This window comes from Cetorhinus maximus, chromosome 27 (assembly GCF_964194155.1).
Source record: "Cetorhinus maximus chromosome 27, sCetMax3.hap1.1, whole genome shotgun sequence".
Lineage (NCBI taxonomy): Eukaryota > Metazoa > Chordata > Chondrichthyes > Lamniformes > Cetorhinidae > Cetorhinus > Cetorhinus maximus.
Window position 1 is genome coordinate 7,546,886 of NC_135905.1, and position 23,359 is coordinate 7,570,244.

A 23,359-nucleotide genomic window follows, 5' to 3' on the forward strand; every position below is an offset into this window, starting at 1 on the left:
CTGCTGGGACTACAAGCTGTCCCCAATTTGGGGGAGCCTGGACTGACTGGTCAGTCCAGGGTCTCGCCGCGGGGTTGACTGTAGGTGAGGGTGGATCCCAAGTGAGCTAAAGCTGCCTTCCCCACCCATGGCTAAAATATGTTCAGTGGATGGGAAGAGGCCCTTAGGTGGCCATTAATTGACCATTTAAAAGTCTCATTAGGCCCAAGAGCAAATCTCGTAATATTTCAGACAGTTCAGGGCTCAGTAGGCAGCGGGAAGGCAACCCGCTGGATTTTACCAGACCCCACTTCCTGGCTTCATGCCCACCGTGGGGGAGCGTAAAATGCAGTCCATAAGGTTGTGGGGTTGGGGTACAGAAAACTGTGTCGAGGAATAAATCCCCCCACGTGCCTTGTAGTTCTTCCCTCCTTCTTTATCTGTCATTGTCGATTTTTATTTTTTTTAATTCATTCATGGGATGTGGATGTCTCTGGCTGGGCCAGTATCTATTGCCCATCACTAATTGCCCTTGAGAAGGTGGTAGTGAGCTGCCTTCTTGAACCGCCTGCAGTCCATGTGGTGTAGCTACACCCACAGTGCTGTTAGGCAGGGAGTTCCAGGATTTTGGCCCAGTGACAGTGAAGGAACAGTGATATATTTCCAAGTCAGGATGGTGAGTAGCTTGGAGGGGAGCTTGCAGATGGTGGTGTTCTCGTGTATCTGCTGCCCTTGTCCTTCTCGATGGTATTGGAAGGTGCTGTCTAAGGAGCCCTGGTGAGTTCTTGCAGTGCATCTTGTAGATGATACACACTGCTGTGTCAGTGGTGGAGGGCGTGAATGTTTGTGGATGGGGTGCCAATCAAGTGGGCTGCTTTGTTCTGAATAGTGTCAAGCTTTTTGAGTGTTGTTAGAGCTGCACTCATCCAGGCAAGTGGGGAGTATTCCATTACACTCCTGACTTGTGCTTTGTAGATGGTGGATAGGTTTTGGGGAATCAGGAGATGAGTTACTTCCCACAGGATTCCTCGCTCTGACCTGCTCTTGAAGCCACAGTATTTATATGGCTAGTCCAGTTCAGTTTCTGGTCAATAGTAACCCCCAGGGTGTTGATATTGGGGGATTCAGTGTTGGTAATGCCATTGAATGTCAAGGGGCAATGGTTGCATTCTCTCTTGTTGGAGATGGTCATTGCCTGGCACTCGTGTAGCACAAGTGTTACTTGCCACTTGTCAGCCCAAGCTTGGATATTGTCCAGGTCTTGCTGCGTTTGGACAAGCATTGCTTCAGTATCTGACGAGTCACAAATGGTGCTGAACATTGTGCAATCATCAGCGAACATCCCCACTTATGACTTATGATGGAAGGAAGGTAATTGATGAAGCAACTGAAGATGGTTGGGCCTAGGACATTACCCTGAGGAACTCCTGCAGTGATGTCCTGGAACTGAGGTGATTGATCTCCAACAACCACAACCATCTTCCTTTGTGCTAGGTATGAATCTAACCAGCAGAGAGTTTTTCCCCCTGATTCCCGTTGACTCCAGTTTTGCTAGGGCTCCTTGATGCCACACTCGGTCAAATGCTGCCTCGATGTCAAGGGCAGTCACTCTCACCTCACCCCTGGAGTTCAGCTTTATTTTCCTGTGTTTGAATCAAGGCTGTAATGGGGTCAGGAGCAGAATGACCCTGGCAGAACCCAAACTGAGTGTCAGTGAGCAGGTTATTGCTAAGCAAGTGCCGCTTGATAGCACTGTTGAGAGTAGACTGATGGGGCAGGATTTTCCCCCCATTGGGGGGGAAGTTCAAGAGTGGACACATGGAGGTGCGCCTCCAATTAGCGCCCCTGATCGGGGGCGTGCTGCCATTTTACATGGGCGGGCCAATTAAGGCCCACCCAGCGTGACGTCCGCAAGAAAGCACTATGCGCTCCCTGGGCGGGCGGGGGGGTGGGGGGGAATCCCTGAGTCGAGAGTGCGCTCTCATCACCCTGAGGCTAAGTGCTGCCTCGGAGATTGGCTACACATGAAAAAATATTGAAAACAGAAAAAGAAATTTCCCTGACATGTCCCCTCATATGACTGTCACATGAGTTGGAACGTGTCCATCACTTTCAGTTTCACTTCTATTAAGAAGTTATAAACATACATGGAACCTCACCCCGCCCGTGGCTGAGGTTTCATGGTTTTTCCAATGCCCGCCATGGCTCCCGGCCTGCCCACCAACCTTAGGCCATTGACAGGTTGGCGGGTGCACAGTTGATTCAGCAGAGCCCCTGCCGACCTTAAAATTGAGATGGGGCTTGGTGACGTCGGGAGTTTCGCCCAATATCATCCTGCTTCATTTTATGCATCAGTGAGTGGGCCCCGCACTCTCCCCCGCTCCCCACCCCGCCCCCCCTCCCCCCGGCCTGCTCTCGCTGACCGGGAAACCCTGGCCATGGGGTGGTAATTGGCTGTGTTGGATTTGTCCTACACTTTATGTACAGGATATATCTAGGTAATTTTCCACATTGCTGGGTAGATGCCAGTGTGTAGCTGTACTGGAACAGCTTGGTTAGGGGCATGGCAGGTTCTGGAGCACAAGTCTTCAGTACTATTGCTGCAATGTTGTCAGGGCCCAGAGCCTTTGCAGTATCCAGTGCCTTCAGCTATTTCTTGATATCACGTGGAGTGAATCGAATTGGCTGAAGACTGACATCTGTGATGTTGGGGACCTCTGGAGGGGGCCAAGATGGATCCCCACTCGGCACTTCTGGCTGAAGATTGTTGCAAATGCTTCAGCCTTATCTTTTGCACTGATGTGCTGGGCTCCTCCACCATTGAGGATGGGGATATTTGTGGAGCCTCCTCCTCCAGTGAGTTGTTTAGTTGTCCACCACCATTCGCGACTGGATGTGGCAGGACTGCAAGAACTTGGATCTGATCTGTTGGTTGTGGAATCACTTAGCCCTGTCTGTCGCTTGCTGCTTGCGCTGTTTGGCATGCAAGCAATCCTGTGTTGTAGCTTCACCAGGTTGACACCTGATTTTTAGGTATGCCTGGTGCTGCTCCTGGCATTCCCTCCTGCACTCTTTATTAGGCCAGGGTTGATCACCTGCCTTGATGGTAATGGTAGAATGGGGGATATGTAGGTTCCCCCAGGCAGGGCCAACGAGCCATTGAAATCTGCGTTCACATTGGTGGGACTGGAAGATCCCACCGGCTTGAGGGGCTGGAAAATTCTGGCCTTAAAGTTTTCTCCAGTTGGGATGCGGGGCGTGTTAGGAAAAATGTTCTAACGGAATCCCACAGAGATCAAGGATTTCTCCGTAACAAAAGGAGAGCCAACAATTACGTTCAGCCTTGGAAGCAAGGTGTAGTTTTACGTGTGACACAGTCATCACAGTCAATAGTGCCGTACGTGATTGTACCTGAGTGCTCAGTAGCTGGGGCGCTGCTGGTGCTCCTTTTCACACACACGCTCAGGGGCCTAGCCGCCAGAGGAAACTTGGCTAAAAATGTTACGGAGTGCCCACACCGTGTGATTTGCCCCAGGCCCCGCACCCCCTAGGGATGGCTGGCTCATGGTCATCATTAGACATTTAATTCCAGATTTGTTCTGAACTCAAATTCCATCATCTGCTGTGGTGGGATTCAAACCTGGGTTCCCAGAGCATTACCTTGGTGTCTTTGTGACACTAGTCCACTGACAATACCACTATCCCACCCCCACCACCACCACCACCCTTATCATCATTTTAGTTAAATGCAGCAGGAAGTTTACAGGGAGATTTGGACCAGACATTGTGATATTGACCTGGGTGGTATCCGATAGTTAGATTATTGAGTGCTTCTCCTTCTAATTTGTGATTGACTAAAAAGCAAAATCATTTTATTCATAACAAATACAAGTCTAATCTCTAATTTTCTCCTGCTCTGTCAATCTTTAACAACTCCTCACATTCACTTCTGCCTTATTAATTTAATTCCAATACTCTGTAAGCCTCATTACCTTCTCTTCTGACTCGTTAGCTACACAATTTCCAATGCCCAGATCTTTGTGCTCCTTTTCTTTAGAAAGAATTCAATTATGTTCAGTATGGATTGTCTAGACCATTCATTCGCACTGATTTCTACTTCAAGTTATCATGCTGAACTTCCATCTCACTTGGGGGTTCGTGTGGCAGTGTGAAATCTAGATTGGTATCGCCTGCAAATATGGTGCAAAGATTTCATGATCTCCTTCTTCATTAGTCTTCATATATGACTCTGCTGCTGGAGCACTTAGCAGAACATTTATTAGAGGCCCAGTTCATGGTGCTCCTGATTTTGGATGGTTAATGGTATAGAACCTGGCAAAATTTACCTTGTAATGTCCGTAATGACTTTCCATATGCACTTCAGAAATGGTCTGATTCACACATCACATTTCTTCAACCCATGAATGAGTACTCATAGGAATAAGAGTAAGCCATTTAGCCCCTCGTACCTGTTCTACCATTCAATGAGATCGTGGCTGATGTGTGACCTAGTTCTACATAGCAACATTTGGTAACAAAAATCTATCCATCTCAGATTTCAAATAAACAATCTACCTAGCACCAATTGTCATTTGCGGAAGAGAATTCCAAACCTCTACTGCCTTACTGTGTAGAAGTGTTTCCTAATTTCACTCCTGAAAGGTCCAACTCAAATCTTTGGGCTATTCCACATAGTCCTAGACTCCCCAGCCCAGCCAACAAAAGTAGTTTCTCTCCGTTCACCCTATCTGTTCCCCTTAATATCTTGAAAACTTTGATCAAATCACCCCTTAACCATCTAAATTCCAGGGAACACATCCCAAGTTTGTGTAATGCCTCCTCACATTTCAAACCTTGGAGTCCAGGTATCATTCTAGTAAATCTGCGCTGCACTCCCACAATGGGTATGTGGGAGTTAAGTCAAAGCATGACTTCTATCCCTAGTATTCTAGTCTTCTAAATATAAATCTGAGCATTCCACTAGCCTTTTTGATTATTTTCTGAATTTGTTCATGACCTTTAAACCTAATGCAGGTCACACTTAACATTTGCCCCATTTCTCCCAATCTACCTTACCTTTCCCTTTAATATCTTGAAAACTATGATCCAATCATCTCTAAATTCCAGGGAATATAACCCTGTTTGTTTAATCTGTCCTGGTCACGTAATCCTTAGAGTTCTGGTGTTATTCCAGTTCATCTATTCTGCACACCCTCAATGGCCAGTACATCCTTCCTGAGGTACAATTGGAACTGCTCATTGGAGTCCAGGTGTGGTCTAACCAGTGTTTGGTACATTGCGGATGCATGACATCTACCCTCTTGTAATTCTATGAATGTTCTCATTTTTGGACCTTTGTGAAATTTGGCTCAAACAAAACAAACCCTTATTTTGAAAAGGGATGTACAGAAAATTGGAGGAAACACCAACAAGGAATCCCGGAGACGATTTCAGAGGATGTCGAATGAGTGGAAAATGGCCAAAATTGCTTTGATAGTCATCCTGCTTTACATCATCTCCTGGTCCCCATATTCCACAGTGGCCCTCACTGCTTTTGCTGGGTATGTACACTTACTGTTGTTTTTCATTCCTGCTAACTGCTGGACCCCCAGGGATGTAATTACACTCCAGCTTGAGTATCCATCTGAAGCGATTTCAGCTCCCCGCCAATGTCGAACTGGCACTTGACTGCTCTCTGTTTTTATAGGTATGCCAGTATCCTGACACCTTACATGAACTCTGTTCCAGCTGTGATTGCTAAGGCCTCGGCCATTTACAATCCAATTGTCTACGCTATCACTCATCCCAAGTACAGGTATTTTTTTTTAAATGCAAGCAAAACAAAAAAGCAAAAATGCAAGCTGAAAATCTGATAAAAAAAACCAGAAAATGCTGGAAAATGGAAAAACAGAGTTACCGTTTTAAGCTCTGAAGAAGAGTCATACGGACTCAAAACTATTACTCAAGCTGGGATTTTCCGGTCCTGCCCACGGCAGGAATCGCCGCAAGTGGGATGGAAAATTTGACGGACCAGCCAAAAGCCTATTGACTTCGGGTGGGAATTCCTGATCTCACACGGGCAGGATCGGAAAATCCCGACCTCTATTTCTCTCTCCACAGATGCTGCCAGACCTGTTGAGTTTTTCCAGCATTTTCTGTTTTTATGTGTTTTTTGTTTCAAATTATTTCTTGTAATCCAGGTAGGGATGATTGTGCTGAACCAATGGGTATGGTAGTATACTGGTTACATCCCTGGCCAAGTAATCCTGAGCTGGTAATTGGTTAAGGGTGAGTTCAAATCCCACCATGGAAGTTTGAAAAGTTAAATTCAGGTTAAAGAAAATAGGCTAAACTCAGTGGAAACCAAACTTGTCCACTAATGTCCTTTAGGTATGGAAATCTACGATCCTTACCTGGCCTGGCCTATATACAGCTCCAACCACCACACCAATGTTGTTGACTCTTCACCGTCCTCTGAAGTGCCCCTAGGAAGCCACATAGTTGCATCAAAGCCATAACAAAGAATAACCAGGAGGACTGTAGGAGTTTAAGAAGGCATCCCAACACCATTGACTGGGCAATGAGGATGGGCACTAAATGCTAGTCTTTACAGAGCATTTTCAAAAAGAAATTAGGATTATCCAAGCAAAATTAAATGGTTCAGAAGGTTTTGATTCAATATGTTAGTTCTCAATTTTCAATTCCAATTCAATTAGGCTTGCTAACCTTATTGTTCTTCACTTTCAGAGCGGCAATTGGGAAGTACATTCCTTTCCTCAGATGTTTACTTCGACTGTCTCATAAGGATTACAAGTTAACGAGCAGTTACTTTTCTACCAGGCAATCCACCATGACCAGCCAAATCTCGAACTCAAGTTACAATCTCCGTCCCAAGAGTCGCATGTCTGTTTCAGATAGTGAGTCGGTAAGCAAACATTGCTTAACTGACATCAGCTTTTGAGAGTCATAGGAACAGGCCGCCTCCTCCACCATTCATGTAGATCATGGTTAACCTGTGCCTTAACTCCATTTACCTGCCTTAACTCTATATCCTTTAATATCCTACCCCACAGAAAGAAGTGAATTGAACTTCTTCAACACAATTAGTACTGGGTGTTGTGCATCTGGATAATTTATAGCATTGGAATCATCATTCTAGGTGTCAGCTCTGGCTCAGGCTCTGAGTCAAAAGGTCATGAGTTCAAGTCCTACTAGAGAGAGTTAAGCCAGTAATCTAGGCTGACACCTCACTGAATGAGTGCATTGCTAGATGTACTGTCTTCCTGGTGACACAATAAATTGAGGCCTTATTTGGTCTCTTAGGTGGATGCAAAAAATCCCTTGGCACTATTTCGAAAAAGAGCAGGGTGTTGCTCCCCGATGCCCTCGACAATATTGGGATTATAAAATACACTTTATGAATGAAAGCAACAAAAATAAAAATAGTCACTTGGTGATACAGAACTTGAATATGCTGAATAGAGAGACATGTTGCCAAAGCTTTTCATCTTGCACTCATCAGGAAAAATGCAAGAATACCAAATTTCAAACTATCACAACAATTTATACTACAGGAGAAAAGGATGCTGATTGGTTGGCAAGTCAACTCTGATTGGCTGAGGCATTGCTATGGAGAAAGTAATGGGAAACCATAGGCTCCCCAAGCTCCCGGTAATTCAAAAAAGGTGCAAGGCTTGAACATATGCATTCTTTGCAAACAAAAGGAATATGAAAGTATGTCACTAAATAAATGAAAGAAATAAAAATCCAGGTGTAAAATGAGCTGTCAATTGGTTATCCCTTGTTTTACACTATGGAGTAAAATTAAAATCCACCCAAAAAATTTTTACACTTCCTTAAAAACAGCAAGGAGATAAACTGCATTCACGGAAATATACTGAGTTCCTCAATGGAGGAATTAGAGTCCGGGGAAAAAACCTGATCCTGATAAGAGAAACTTTCCATTGTTATTGACTGTCAGATATGGGCTAGATGGTAAAGCAAAATTAATCAATTATAGTAGTTGATGTTTAGTGAGGTCATATGGGAGAATTTTGAACAGCCAGCACCTTTTCATAGCATTTGCAGAGACGGTTAACCTTCCCAACAACACAGTCGCTGCACTACAGAACATTCGCAGTAATCCGGAAATTGTAGGACAAAGGGGAAACAGCCAGTGAGTTACACAACGTGCAGTTAATTAAAGCAGCCTCAAAGCAGCTTCTTGAAAATAGCCTCTTTTTAAGTAAAAGTAAAGTGCATCCAAGTAAAGCACTTTGCCAAGCAATGTGAGCAAATTCATGTCGGGAATGTTTGACAGCAGCAGAAAGAAATAGTTACAAGCCAGGTTAAACACTCCTTACTTTGGCTTTCAAGAAAACTGTTGTTTCCTTAAATGGATTTCTTATGATTTGAAGCCTGTGTGTGTCACATGTGAGGCATGACCAACAGCTACCCTTTGCCAAAATGTTAAATGTCAGTGGCCCGCATTGGTTGCCTATCACATGTATCTATACAATCAGCTTGTTTTCAACAGTTATAAACTACAACACACATTGTAAAAGCATCCCATTGTCTTTCTTCCTCACACAAAGGAATGCTTTGAAGAATGCAGCCAGCAGAAGTTATCTTTCAAAAATAATCCACAACAATGTTGGTTTATATACAGGGGATTTTCATCTTCAGCACTCTGAGTGCACAGCTACACATTGCAGAGATTGGATTTACGCTCCTATGACCCTCTGTCTGTTATGACACAACCAATGGTAAATACTGAGCTGCTCAAATCCCATAGGGAAACTTGAAACAACTGCCACAACCGTTTTGCAATTTGTATATATTTCGAAATGTGGGCTTTAAATTCAGTAGTCATAAGACTACGATGGGCTATAGGATTCTTACAAAACTAGATTAAACTTCTATTAAGTAGAAAAAATGATTTTAAGCACATACATAGGTTTACAAATTACTACTATGATAATTCCTAGCTCCCCTAGTTAATCTAACTCCCAGTTACACCTCCATTAAGGCAACAGTAAAACGCATATATTTTAAAAGACCCAGGCAAAGTAACACGATACCCTGAACAGTCGAATTCAAAGTGAGTTTTCTTAACTTCAGTTCTCACAGACAGCAGTTTGAGGCTTAGAGGCTAGAGGCTTTTCACACTTCTTAGATCTTAGAATGCCTTCCCTTACATACAACCTTCTCTCCTTTAAACATATTTTCCTCTTTGAATGCAAATTCCCATTGTTTCACTATGGGCAAAATTTTCTCCCCGTCGGGGGAGATGCGGGCGTGGGCGGGCGGCCATCCGATACCGCCATTTTTCATGGGCTGGCCAATTAAGGCCCGCCCAGCATGACGTCCGCACAGAAGCGCTGTGCACTCCCTGTGCGGGCGGGGGAGGGGGGAACGGCAAACGCGGAAGTTTGCTCCTATATAACAGACTAAGTGCTGCCTCAGGGAGATCGGTTCCCAAAGTGAAAAATTTATTCTTTCGAAAATTTCATTTACCATCCATGTCCCCTCATGTGACAATGTCATATGAGTTGGGACATGGACATAACTTTAAGTAAAAGTTAATCTTAATTTTTTCATTCAGTCATGAAACCTCATCCCGCCCGTGGATGAGGTTTCCTGCTTTTTCAGGTGGCCGCCAGCGCTCCCAACCTGCCCGCCGACCTTCAGGTTGGACGGGTAGGTCCACTAATTGCTTTAATTGCTTTTTGAGTGGCCTCAATAGGCCGTTGACAGGTCGGCGGGCACACAGCTGGCTCGGCTGCGCCCCTACCGACCTGAAAATGCAAATGACGTGGGATAACGTCAGGAGTTCCACCCGACGTCATTCCGCGTCATTTTACACGTCAGCGAGCGGTCCCCACCCCCGCTCGCCGATGGGAAAATTCTTGCCTATGTCTTTGGACTCTCTAATAATAAAAATCTATCATAGTACCAATTTTACCATTTTATCCTGTCCTAGATAAGGGCATAACTTCTTCCAGTTCAACAATGGGAAGAGCAAAACCATTGTTTTTGATCCCAAGCGCAAACTCTGTTCCTTTGCCATTGATTCCATGCCATCTTCTCCAGTCATCGTTTCCAACTGAACCACATTGTTCACGATCTCGGTATCCTGTCTGCCCCGCAGCTGGTTTTCAGACGCCATATTCTCTCCACCACAGAGACCATCTCCACGCACCACTGCCCTGTTTCACCTTGTGTGTTACTGAAGCCTTCACACATCCCTTCATCACCTCCACTCGACTATCCCATGTTTTCTTTCCTGACCATCTAACCTCCACCTTCTACTGCCTCCAACTCTGCTGCGTGCACCCTGTCCCACTCCCCTAGCCTCACTGAATTACATTAGCTTCCATTCTCCGACATGCTAAGCTTAACATCCTCATTGTTAAATCCTACTTTTGCCTCACCTCACCTTATCTCTGTAATTTCCTCCAGTGCTGTAATCTTGCCCTCTGCCAAATGCTCTGCTCACCTGACCCCTGGCCTACTGAGTGGTCTCCTTTCAATCACCTTTAAATTAAGGCCGTCAGCCCTCTTGATCTTACCCTCTGCGATCCCCTGCTTAAACTTCTTCACCTCTGTACCTCTTCTTTAAACAGCCTCCTCAAAACCTGTGCCTTTCAGCCAAAAGTTTTGCCATTCCTCCTGATCTCCGCAACTGGCTCAGCAACTGTTGTCCTTACGTTAATTCTGTGAAGTGCCTTGGGATTCTTTTTGCATTAGAGTTGCTACACAATTGTAAAGTGTTGATGTTGTAAGTGATTTATCCTTCTTTCGCCCTCTGGGAAAGCATCTAACTTTCACTGGCTGTTTTCCCTTGATGACGAGTAGAATTGAGCACAGTGATGACGGTCTGTTTTGCTCCTGTTTGCTCATCTTAAATAAGTAACTTCCAAAACACTGAGGGCTAAAAAGTGACCTGGGCCTGTATTTGCAATTTGTGACCTGTTCCCATTGAGGCAGACAGCTCACAAACTTTGTGCCGCCTCCTCATTTTCCTGATCGTAACATGCAACTAAGTAGGGCCCACGCTACTGGCTGGCTGAGTACTCAACAGGGGCTTACGGTGCGTGAGGCAAGCACATGTTCCAGCCTAGCCTCCAGCTCTTAAAGGCAGCCTGTCCCTCTTAAAGGGGAGCTGCACTGATAGAAGAGAAGCTGTTTCTGACTGCTGGTACCACAATTGTCTGCAATTAGAAACAAACAAAGTACACCTCCAGGGCAGAGAGAGGGCTCCCAGGTTCACAGATGTAGAGCTGGAGAACTTGGTCATGGAAGTGAAGAAAAGGAGAGAGGCCATGTTTTCACATTGGCCCAGGAAGTCATCAAGGGATACCCTCCGAAGGGAATGGATGAAAATGGCCAGGGAGGATTCTAGCACCAAGAACCTGGCTGCAGTGTGGGAAAAAGTTCAATGACCTCATTGGTCAAGGTCACTGAATGAATTTTCCGAGGACATCTGCTATCCGTCACACCCCCAATCTCTTATGCTGCCCAATGTGCTATAACCCCATCACTCACATCAGCAGTCCCTAGCACTCAGTACTCATGCCAAACATCCTGATACTCCACCTCACCCTCACGCACCTTCCAATCTTGCCAGCCTCGCACCCATCTCTCACTGCCACACTCCACCTGCCTCCATGACAGACACATCACTCAAACGCAGTGCAATACAATCATTGACATTCTTCCCTGTCTCTTGCAGGAGAAGGTGGCTGAAATGGAAGGAAGCACAGCAAAAGCAGCAGGGGACAGGCATCCCCTGAGCCCTGTGGAGGAAGTGGTGCTCTGTTTCCTGGGTTCTACTGCAACAGAGCTCTTTGCCTCCGACATCACTGAGGGCATTGGGGATGATGGTATGTTCCTGCTTTATGCCCCTTCTCAACTCCCAGCTCACCCTTATTCTGCCCTTTGGCATAATGTGCAGACTGCAGGTGGTGTGACCATGGGCAACTTTCTTTCCACCCCATTCCCTTCCCTCACTCTAACCCTGCCCTTCTGATTTTCCACTTTCAGATACCCAAGAACCACCACCTGCCCAGCCACAGCCTCAGGAGGAAGAGAGAGAGAGAGACAGAGAGAGAAGCATCGCAGCGCTGATGAAGAAGCCTCGTCACTTGATCGGACGCCCGCTGCCATCAGCTGAGATACTGGCACTACTGCCTGAGTTTAGGAGGCTGGTATAGAGACAGGATCAGCAGGTGGTGAGTCAGCGGGCCAAGTGGGTTGAAGCCAGGCTAGAGGGAAGAGGGTGGCTTGTGTGCCAGCTCCCCGGAGGAGAGGTCACAGGTGAGTTCTGCGATAGGGGATGCAGGCTAGGGTTTGACGAGGTGGCATATAGGAGAATGCTGAAGAACATGCAGACCGACATGCTTGGCTGGCCTGCCAGACAGCCTCCTTTAATTGGAGCTGGACTCCTCCATGCTCTTTGACAATGTGGCTCAAGGCACCACACAGATCTTGAAGTCCATTCTTTCTAGGGTGGGAGTGGTAGCCAACTCCATGCGAACACTTTTAAACCCAGGCACGATGCAGTGTGGTGGCTGATGTTGCAGTTTCTGTTGCAGCACAGTCAGAAGCCATCACGTCTGAGAGCTGTAGTGGAAGCTCAGAGGGAGGTCATGAGATCCATGCTCGCTCAGACTGCTGCCATCATGGCTGCAGATCGTAGTGTTCAAAGGAGCAATTCAGCAATCTTCCCTCCAACAGATTACTAGAATTACTGAGACGCAGCACCATAGGAGTGACAGTGACTCCATGGAGCAGGAACCTATATTTATGCTCCCATGACTGCCACTCTGCCAGTGCCCTTGCTGTTGCCTCCCAGTGGCTGCAGAATTGCCAATGGGAAGCTGCTGACTTTCAGTGTGGGAGGCTGCACGTGGCTTTGCAGTGCACCCTCGGGCAGCTCTAGGCCATATAAGGCAGTAATATGGCTTGGACAGGAGAAGGCACCCACAAGACTGACACACAGAGAACGCACAAAGGTGAATAGTACATTTTTTGTTTGTATGTGGATGTGCTCTTGGATAAAAATATTATGGTAAGCTTCTTGTTAGTGGTTTTTATTGTAGAATCTTGGCCAAATAGAAGCTGTGATGAGGTGTCCCAAATGGATTGGATGTTGGGGAATGGCCATGGTACTGGAAGGGAGTTCTCCAATGGAAAGCAGAGCCTGAGCAACCAATCTCGGATAAGTTGTCCAGAGCAATGTATCCTCCATACCTCCTCATTCTCCTCATCTTCCCCTCCCTCCTGAAGTGCCTCCTGCACCCCCATAATGGTGATGTTGCAGAGCACACCGCACAGCACGTACTAGGAGGGCTGTTCTCCTGAGCAGTCCATGCATCAGAAGCATTGCCTTAGCATGCTGATGGCCTGCTCCATAAAGTTCCATTGACCTCGCATGGCAGAGAGGTGGCTGGCCAACTAGGTGTAGAAGGGCGATCCCTCATCTGCAAGCAACCGCCCTCTGGTTCTACTTAGAGACCCCAAGGTGGTGGAAACGGCTGCCTGCCTCAGTATGAAGAGACATTATGGCCGCTGCCAAGATAATGAGCATTCACTGACATTATGGTCTGTGCATGGTTGCTAACCAACTGCACATTATGGAGTGGTGGCCGTTGTGGTTCCTGTATCTCTCCCTGTTGACAAGGTTGTGGACGTGGGGGGAGTGGGTGTTGGGGGGGGTGCAGGGGTGTGCGCAGAGCCATGTGCATGCAGTCATTGGTTTCTGCTCCATTGGGAATCCTGCCATCCTGGCAAAGTCACATGCCTGCTCATCCTGCTCCTCTCTGCTAAGAAAGAAAAGGATGAGATCGCATCCCTTCACATACCTGATCTCCGTCACCTCCTGGAATGCAGCGAGGGATGGTGCACTGGGAAATGTTGGATATGTCACCTGCTCCCTCCTGGAATGATTAGGTCACATAGTGCGACCGTGACCATTATGGGCACTGACAGTGTTGTCCTTGCCTTGGTTGCGAAGCTCCAAGCCCTGTTAGGGGATGATACAGTTCAGTGACCACCCCGCTTGGTTGAATCGGAGTCACCTGAGTCATTGCTCCTGGGTGAATGGAGGTGTGAGTACTCTTTGAAAACCCTAACAACAGTTACAGCAGCATCTTAAGAGACTCAGGTGATCAAATCATCTGTCTTCTCTGCTCACCAACAGACCTCCAAAAACAAGCCACTAACTTCCCACAGCAGAAGTAAAAGCTGATCTTTAAATGACACTTGTGGGGAATTCCTTGTGCAGCGGGTCACATGGTCGACTCTGATTGATTAGTAGAGGTATTCACCGGACCAATGGAGTCTGGGTTTGAAAGGCATGCTTAAAATTAATCAGCCAGCTGATTAACATCATAATCCGACCACCCCTGACACAACTGGTGTATCAGGGCACATTCGCCCTTCCCAGCATCAGAGGTGACCAGCAGTGCAAACTGTACCATTTTATCCCTTCAGGACTTCCAGGGGAGGTGGTGGCATAGTGTCATTGTCACTGGACTAGTAGCAGACCAGGGTAATGTTCTGGGGACCCAGGTTCAAATCCCACTATGGCAGATCATGAAATTTGGATCCAATAAAAACCTGGATAATTAAAAAGTCTAATGATGACCATGAAACCATTGTCAATTGTCATAAAAACCCATCTCGTTAGGGAAGGAAATCTGCTATTACCTGGTCTGGCCTACATGTGACCTCAGACCCACAGCAATGTGGTTGACTCTTAAATGCCCTCTGAACAAGGGCAATTAGGGATGGGTAATAGATACTGGCCAAGCATTTATTGAGATGCTTGGCAGTCAGCCAAGCTGGTGATGTCCATATTCAATAAATAAAGTGCCAGTTTTGCAGCCTGTAGCATTAAGTGGCAGTGAAGAGAATACTTATTGTTTCAATATTTTGACTGCATTCCTGTTCTAGGGCTGGACTGACAACGAGGCTGATATTTCCAGTATAAACTCCAGACCTGTCAGCAGAGCGGTTTCCTGTGAGTTCAGCAAAGACACAATCGAGCAAAGTGACACCAAAGAGAAAGCAAAGTTGAAAAGTAATGATCCGGGCATCTTCGAGAAGGTAATGACTCATTTTAAGTGGCAACAGCTAAGGATAATGTGAACGATGGGGTCTTTGGGGAAATGCCTTGCATGGAATATTTGACTCACCAGTTGACGTTGATCTATGTCAGTGACAGGAGACAGGCTCATGGCGAATGAGCAGTGGATTTTTCAGCAGGCCTGACCTTCTTTACACTCGAGTTTACAGAATGACAATGATGGCTCAAACTCTTTTTGAAGGCTCATGTCCCCTTCCCCCTGCCACTTTTACTTGGTACAGAATTAAAAATCTTGCAAATATTTTACAAGCCCATAGAAAACACTAACAAAGCATACTGTGGATACAAGAGCAGGTAAGAGGCTAGGAATCCTGCCATGAGTAACTCACCTCCTGACTCCCCAAAACCTGTCTACCATCTACAAGGCATAAGTCAGGAGTGTGATGGAATACTCCCCACTTGCCTGCATGAGTTCAGCTCCAACAACACTCAAGAAGCTTGACACCGTCCAGGACAAAGCAGCCCACTTGATCGGCACCCCATCTACAAACATTCACTCACTCCACCACCGGCGCACAGTAGCAGCAGTGTGTACCATCTCCAACATGCATTGCAGCAACTCACTAAGGCTTCTTAGACATCACTTTCCAAACCCATGACCACTACCATCTAGAAGGACAAGGGCAGCAGATACAGGGTCCACCTGGAAGTTCCCCTCCAAGTCACTCACCATCCTGACTGGGAAATATATCATCGTTCCTTCAGTGTCGCTGTGTCAAAATCCTGGAACTCCCTCCCTGCCAGCACCGTAGGTGTAACTACATGACATGGACTACAGCGGTTCAAGAAAGCAGCTCACCACCATGTTCTCAAGGGCAATTAGGGATGGGCAATAAATGCTGGCCTCTCCAGCAACGCACACATCCCATAAATGAATAAAAGAAAAGCTGGCAGAGTGAAAAATCAGCTGCTGATTGGTTACAAGCCGGTTTTACACAGAGGACGGAGACCAATTTCACCCCCACTGAGCTGTATAATAAAGTGGGCAATTGAAACTTTGGATAATCATGTAAAATAGGCAATATCAGAGCAGCTCATCAACATCTACATCTGTCATACTGTTCAGGAGCAGTGTACAATGGGCTGATCCTATAAAGCCTTTTTTAGGCTATTGACCAAAGACTAAATTACACCCAAAGAATGAGACCTGAAAAGTGACCTCTTGTGGAAATTCAGTAGCTCAATGAATAGCGCAAGAAACTTAAATACTGCCTGAAGTGAGAACTGACGACGATCACAACTTGCAATTCTGGAAATTACACTTGGCCCTTTGGGTTTATGCCAAAAGCTCTGTGTAGACCTTGACATTTCTCAAGAGCTCTGCCAGTTCCTTACCATAGCTCTGGCTGAGATCTGAAAGGTCCATGTCAAAGCCCTCTGACCCTGCTAAAAACCTCTAAGATCTGATTCCCAAAGCATCTGTTGCCAGTTATGCTAAGGAAGTCTGTCAGTCAAGCCGGACCCCAGCTCACTGCTATCAGGTTTTTGTTCTGCTATTTTGGAACATGTGCAATAAAGGTCTCAGAATAAATTGCCAGACAACTCCTTTCAGCTGTTCAGTGCCACTAGAAGCTTGAGAGGGAAAACATAAGTAAAGGTTAGGCTGGGTCACACAGCCCAGAAGGAGCTATCGCTAACATAAGTTAAATTTATGAGATAGGACCTTGACTATACCTAAACAAAGGTACTGCATAGCTTCTGAAGATGGAATTATTGAGGTTTCTTGGAGGAAAACAAGCTTTATGGTTTCATTTGGATCATTGATTGATTTGCAACAAAGCCTCAAAAGACCAGAAATCTCTTAATGTTCACGATCCCAGCATTTGCTAATTTCAACAATCTGCATTACTTTAGTTTCAGACATCATCCGACATGACCAATATCTCAATGGTTGAAGTGAGTCCAAGAGGTAATGGGAGAGTCTCTCCAAAGGTATATACCAATCTATTCCATTAAGTAAAGACTGAAGCTAGGTCTGTATGTATTGTTAATAACAAACACGTTCTAGAATATTCAGAAGGGGAGAGAATCCTGTTGCTCAATCAGACTGCAGTATCTTGGGTCTTCTTGTCTGAGATTGGACAAAAAGTCTTACTAGCTACAGTCTTCATTAATTTAATCACAAATCATTATCTTTGACTGTTGCATCCAAAAAGCCGACACACTTCCTGTGTGTAACCTGTATCATGGGTTTTCTACATTATCAATACATGTGCGCTGTCGGGACTCAGTCGCAAACACACGCACACGCACACACAGACACACACAAACACACACACGCGCATGCACACATTTACAGGCACATACACAGACACATGCACACACAGGCGCAGACACACACACAAACACACGCACAACACATGCACACATATACAGGCACATACACAGACACACACATACACACAGACGCAGATACGCGCACACACACATACACACCCCGCTTGATTGGCAACCCATCCACAAACATTCACTCCCTCCACCACCAACGCACAGTGGCAGCAGTGTGTACCATCTACAAGATGCCCTGCAGCAACTCAGCAAACCTCTTTCGACAGCACCTTCAAAACCCACGACCACTACCATCTAGAAGGACAAGGGCAGCAGATGTGTGGGAACACCACCACCTGGAAGTTCCCCTCCAAGTCACTCACCATCCTGACTTGGATGTTCCTTCACCGTCGCTGGGTCAAAATCCTAGAACTCCCTCCCTAACAGTACTGTGGGTGTACCTATACCACATGGACTGCAGCGGTTCAAGAAGGCAGCTCACCACCACCTTCTCAAGGGCAATTAGGGTGAGCAATGAATGTTGGCCCAGCCAGCGAAGCCCACATCCCATAAATGAATAAAAGAAAAGCTGGCTGGCAGAGTGAAAAACCAGCTGCTGATTGGTTACAAGCTGGTTTTACACAGAGGACGGAGACCAATTTCACCCCCACTGAGCTGTATAATAAAGTGGGCAATTGAAACTTTGGAAAATCATGTAAAATAGGCAATATCAGATCATCTCATCAACATCTACATCTGTCATACTGTTCAGGAGCAGTGTACAATGGGCTGATCCAATAAAGCCTATTTTACGCTATTGACCGAAGACTAAATTACACCCAAAGAATGAGACCTGCAAAGTGACCTCTTGTGGACATTCAGTAGCTCAATGAATAGCGAAGAAATGTAAATACTGCCTGAAGTGAGAACTGACGACTATCACAACTTGCAATGTTGGAAAGTACACTTGGTCTTTTGGGTTTATGCCAAAAGCTCTGTGTAGACCTTGACATTTCTCAAGAGTTCTGCCAGTTCCTTACCATAACTCCGGCTTGGATCTAAAAGGTTCATGTCAAAGCCCTCTGGCCCTGCTAAAAACCTAAGTCCTCCTGTTTCCCAAGGCATCTGTTGCTAGAGTTAAGGTAAGGAAGTCAGTCAGTCAGTCAAGCTGGACTGTTTAGATAGAATTCATTGAAGCTTCACAAGTACAGAGAACTTCCTGGGACCATGATGCACCATTCGACCTCTTCAAGAAGAACTGGAAAGCCATCATGAGAAGTAAGTGGGAGGGTCTTTTATTGTCATGCAAATTACTGGCAAAAAGGAATAAAGGTGTAAGGGGAAAGCTTTTGCACCTTAAATGAAACCCCAGCTCACTGCTATCAGGCTTTTGTTCTGCTATTTTGGAACATGTGCAATAAAGGTCTCAGAATAAATTGCCAGATCACTCCTTTCAGCTGCTCAGTGCCACTAGAAGCTCGAGAGGGAAAACAAAAGTAAGGGTTAGGCAGGGTCACACAGCCCAGAAGGAGCTATTGCTAACATAAGTTAAATTTATGAGATAGGACCTTGACTATACCTAAAGAAAGGTACTGCGTAGCTTCTGAAGAAGGAATAATTGAGGTTTCTTGGAGGAAAACAAGCTTTATGATTTCATTTGCATCATTGAATGATTTGCAACAAAGCCTCAAAAGACCAGAAATCTCTTAATGTTCACAATCCCAGCATTTGCTAATTTCAACAATCTGCATTACTTTACTTTCAGACATTATCCGACATGACCAATATCTCAATGGTTGAACTGAGTCCAAGATGTAATGGGAGAGTCTCTCCAAAGGTATATACCAACCTATTCCATTAAGTAATGATTGAAGCTAGGTCTGTATGTATTGTTAATAACAAATATGTTCTAGAATGTTTTGAAGGGGAGAAAATCCTGTTGCTCAATCAGACTGCAGTATCTTGGGTGGTCTTGTCCAAGATAGGACATAAAGTCTTAATAGCTGTAGTCTTCATTAATTTAATCACACATCATTATCTTTGACTGTTGCATCCAAAAAGCCGACACACTTCCTGTGTGTAACCTGTATCATGAGATTTGTACATTATCAACACATACGCACTGATGGGACTCAGTCGCAAACACGCACGCACACACACACACACACACACAGACAGATACAGACACACACACAGATGCACATACACACACATGCATACGCACACATACAGGCACACACAAACACACACACATGCACAAACACGCACACACACACATACACATGCACACACACACACACGCACACAGACCCACACAGATACACAGACACACACACACTAAGCCCACTTGATTGGCACTCCATCCACAAACATTGGCTCCCTCCACCACCAACGCACAATGGCAGCAGTATGTACCATCTACAAGGTGCACTGCAGCAACTCAGCAAGCCTCTTTCGACAGCACCTTCAAAACAACCACTACCATTTAGAAGGACAAGGGCTGCCGATGCATGGGAACACCACCATCTGGAAGTTCCCCTCCAAGCCACTCACCATCCTGACTTGGAAATATATCACCATTCCTTCACTGTCACTGGGTCAAAATCCTGGAACTCCCTCCCTAACAGAACTGTGGGTGTACCTACATCACATGGACTACAGCGGATCAAGAAGCCAGCTCACCACCGCGATCTCAAGGGCAATTAGGGGTGAGCAATAAATGCTGACCTCGCCAATAAAGTCCACATCCCATAAATGAATAAAAGAAAAGCTGGCAGAGTGAAAAATCAGCTGCTGATTGGTTACAAGCTGGTTTTGCACAGAGGACGGAGACCAATTTCACCCCCACTGAGCTGCATAATAAAGTGGGCAATTGAAACTTTGGATAATCATGTAAATTAGGCAATATCAGATCAGCTCATCAACATCTACATCTGTCACAATGTTCAGGAGCAGTGTACAATGGGCTGATCCTTTAAAGCCTATTTTACGCTATTGACCAAAGACTAAATTGCACCCAAAGAATGAGACCTGCAAAGGGACATCTTGTGGAAATTCAGTAGTTCAATGAATAGCGAAGAAATGTAAGTACTGCCTGAAGTGAGAACAGATGACTATCACAACTTGCAATTCTGGAAATTACACTTGGCCCTTTGGGTTTATGCCAAAAGCTCTGTGTAGACTTTGACATTTCTCAAGAGTTCTGCCAGTTCCTTACCATAACTCTGGCATGGATCTAAAAGGATCATGTCAAAGCCCTCTGACCCTGCTAAAAACCTAAGTCCTCCTGTTTCCCAAGGCATCTGTTGCCAGAGTTAAGGTAAGGAAGTCAGTCAGTCAGTCAAGCTGGATTGTTTAGATAGAATTCATTGGAGCTTCACAAGTACAGAGAACTTCCTGGGACCATGATGCACCATTCGACCTCTTCAAGAAGAACTGGAAAGCCATCCTGAGAAGTGGGAGAGTCTTTTATTGCCATGCAAATTACTGGAAAAAAGGAATAAAGGTGTAAGGGGAAAGCTTTTGCACCTTAAATGAAACCCCAGCTCACTGCTATCAGGCTTTTGTTCTGCTATTTTGGAACATGTGCAATAAAGGTCTCAGAATAAATTGCCAGATCACTCCTTTCAGCTGCTCAGTGCCACTAGAAGCTCGAGAGGGAAAACAAAAGTAAAGGTTAGCCTGGGTCACACAGCCCAGAAGGAGCTATCGCTAACATAAGTTAAATTTATGAGATAGGACCTTGAATATACTTAAAGAAAGGTACTGTATAGCATCTGAAGAAGGAATTATGGAGGTTTCTTGGAGGAAAACAAGCTTTATGGTTTCATTTGGATCATTGAATGATTTGCAACAAAGCCTCAAAAGATCAGAAATCTCTTAATGTTCACGATTCCAGCATTTGCTAATTTCAACAATCTGCATTACTTTAGTTTCAGACATCATCCGACATGACCAATATCTCAGTGGTTGAAGTGAGTCCAAGAGGTAATGGGAGAATCTCTCCAAAGGTATATACCAACCTATTCCATTAATTAAAGACTGAAGCTAGGTCTGTATGTATTGTTAATAACAAACATGTTCTAGAATGTTTTGAAAGGGAGAGAACCCTGTTGCTCAATCAGACTGCAGTATCTTGGGTAAAAGCAAAATACTGCGGATGCTGGAAATTTGAAACAAAAAAAATTGCTGGAAAAACTCAGCAGGTCTGACAGCATCTGTGGAGAGAAAGAGTTAACGTTTCGAGTCCAGTTGACTTTTCTTCAGAACTAAAGAGAAGTAGAAATGTGGTGAAATATATACTGTATAAGGGGGTGGGACAGATGAAGCTGGATAGAAGGCCAATGATAGGTGGAGGCAAAGGAGAGATTGCAAAAGACGTCATAAACAAAAGGTCAAAGGGGTGTTAGTGGTGGTGATACTGGCTAAAGGAGGTGCCAATCGTGACATTAAGGGTAGAAAGCAAGTTGAGCCAATGACAGATGGCCCTAGTGGGGGTGTAGTAGGGGAGGGGATGGTATGGGAGCAAGGATCAAAATAATCTAAAAGGTGGGGACAAAACAATGAATGGAAATAAATTTTTTAAATAATAATAAAAATATGTGGGAAAAAAATGTATATATAAAAATTTAAAAATAAATATTTGAAAAAGAGGGCTGAGGATGGAGGAAAGAGTTCATGATCTGAAGTTGTTGAATTCAATGTTAAGTCCGGAAGGCTGTAAAGTGCCTAATTGGAAGATGGGTATCTTGGGTTGCCTTGTCCAAGATTGGTCAAAAAGTCTTACGAGCTACAATCTTCATTGATTTAATTACGCATTGTTATCTTTGACTGTTGCATCCAAAAAGCCGACACACCTCCCGTGTGTAACCTGTATCGTGAGATCTGTACATTATCAACACATCTGCACTGTCGGGACTCAGTCACGAACACACACACACAGACATAGACACACAGCTACACACACGCACAGACAGAGACACACACGCACAGACACATGCACAGACACACACACACACACACACACACAGCCTGCTTGATTGGCACCCCGTCCACAATCATTAACTTCCTCCGCCACCAACGCACAATAGTAACAGTGTGTACCATCTACAAGATGCAATGCAGCAACTCACCAGGGCTCCCTCAACAGCACCTTACAAACCTGCACCCTCTACCACCTAGAAGGGTAAGGGCAGCAAATGCATGGGAACACCATCACCTGCAAGTTCCCTCCAAGCCATTCACCATCCTGACTTATGTACCAGTATAGGTGCATTTCAATTCTGTCATTTTATAAAGTCCAATACAGTTTCTTTCAGTACAGTACAGAGGGTGCCTCACTATACTTAAAATTACAGGTTAAATTTACAATTGACATCTGCATTTCATGCCAGAGGTTCTCTGGTGCATACTCTCTAAGGGGTTTTACGTGGGCTCCACTCCCTGTGAGGATAGGAAAAAGAACAAAAGAGAAGGTCTCCAATGGAGGGGAAGACAAGAGACAATGAGAAAAGCATTGCTGTTGCAATCTACACCATGGATACACACCCTGTAACACCTCAGTATGGTAGCTCAGTTGACATTACTGTTCTGCACAGTCTGGCTTCTTTCAACATCCCTCTAACACATAACATTGATAATGTTGAATCTAAGATTACAAAAGTAGGGAGGTCATGTTGGAGTTGTATAGAACCTTGGTGAGGCCACAGCTGGAGTACTGTGTGCAGTTCTGGTCGCCACATTATAGGAAGGATGTGATTGCACTGGAGGGGGTGCAGAGGAGATTCACCAGGATGTTGCCTGAGGTGAAACATTTAAGTTATGAAGAGAGGTTGGATAGACTTGGGTTGTTTTCGTTGGAGCAGAGAAGACTGAGGGGCGACCTGATCAAGGTGTACAAAATTATGAGGGGCATGGACAGGGTGGATAGAGAGCAGCTGTTCCCCATAGTTGAAGGGTCAG

At 45.3% G+C, this 23,359-nt stretch overlaps 1 protein-coding gene across 2 annotated transcripts in view; it reads left to right on the plus strand.

Annotated features, from left to right (window-relative positions):
* opn4a (opsin 4a (melanopsin)) overlaps window positions 1-23,359 on the plus strand; it is a 70,504-nt gene that overhangs the window by 39,543 nt on the left and 7,602 nt on the right. Inside the window, exons 6-11 of one of the 2 annotated variants that reach the window (XM_078530615.1) lie at window positions 5,379-5,540; window positions 5,687-5,794; window positions 6,727-6,904; window positions 14,938-15,090; window positions 16,985-17,062; window positions 21,331-21,408. In XM_078530615.1, the coding sequence (XP_078386741.1) occupies window positions 5,379-5,540; window positions 5,687-5,794; window positions 6,727-6,904; window positions 14,938-15,090; window positions 16,985-17,062; window positions 21,331-21,408 (757 nt within the window). The remainder of the gene's footprint in view (window positions 1-5,378; window positions 5,541-5,686; window positions 5,795-6,726; window positions 6,905-14,937; window positions 15,091-16,984; window positions 17,063-21,330; window positions 21,409-23,359) is intronic. The other variant, XM_078530616.1, reaches the window with a different exon arrangement.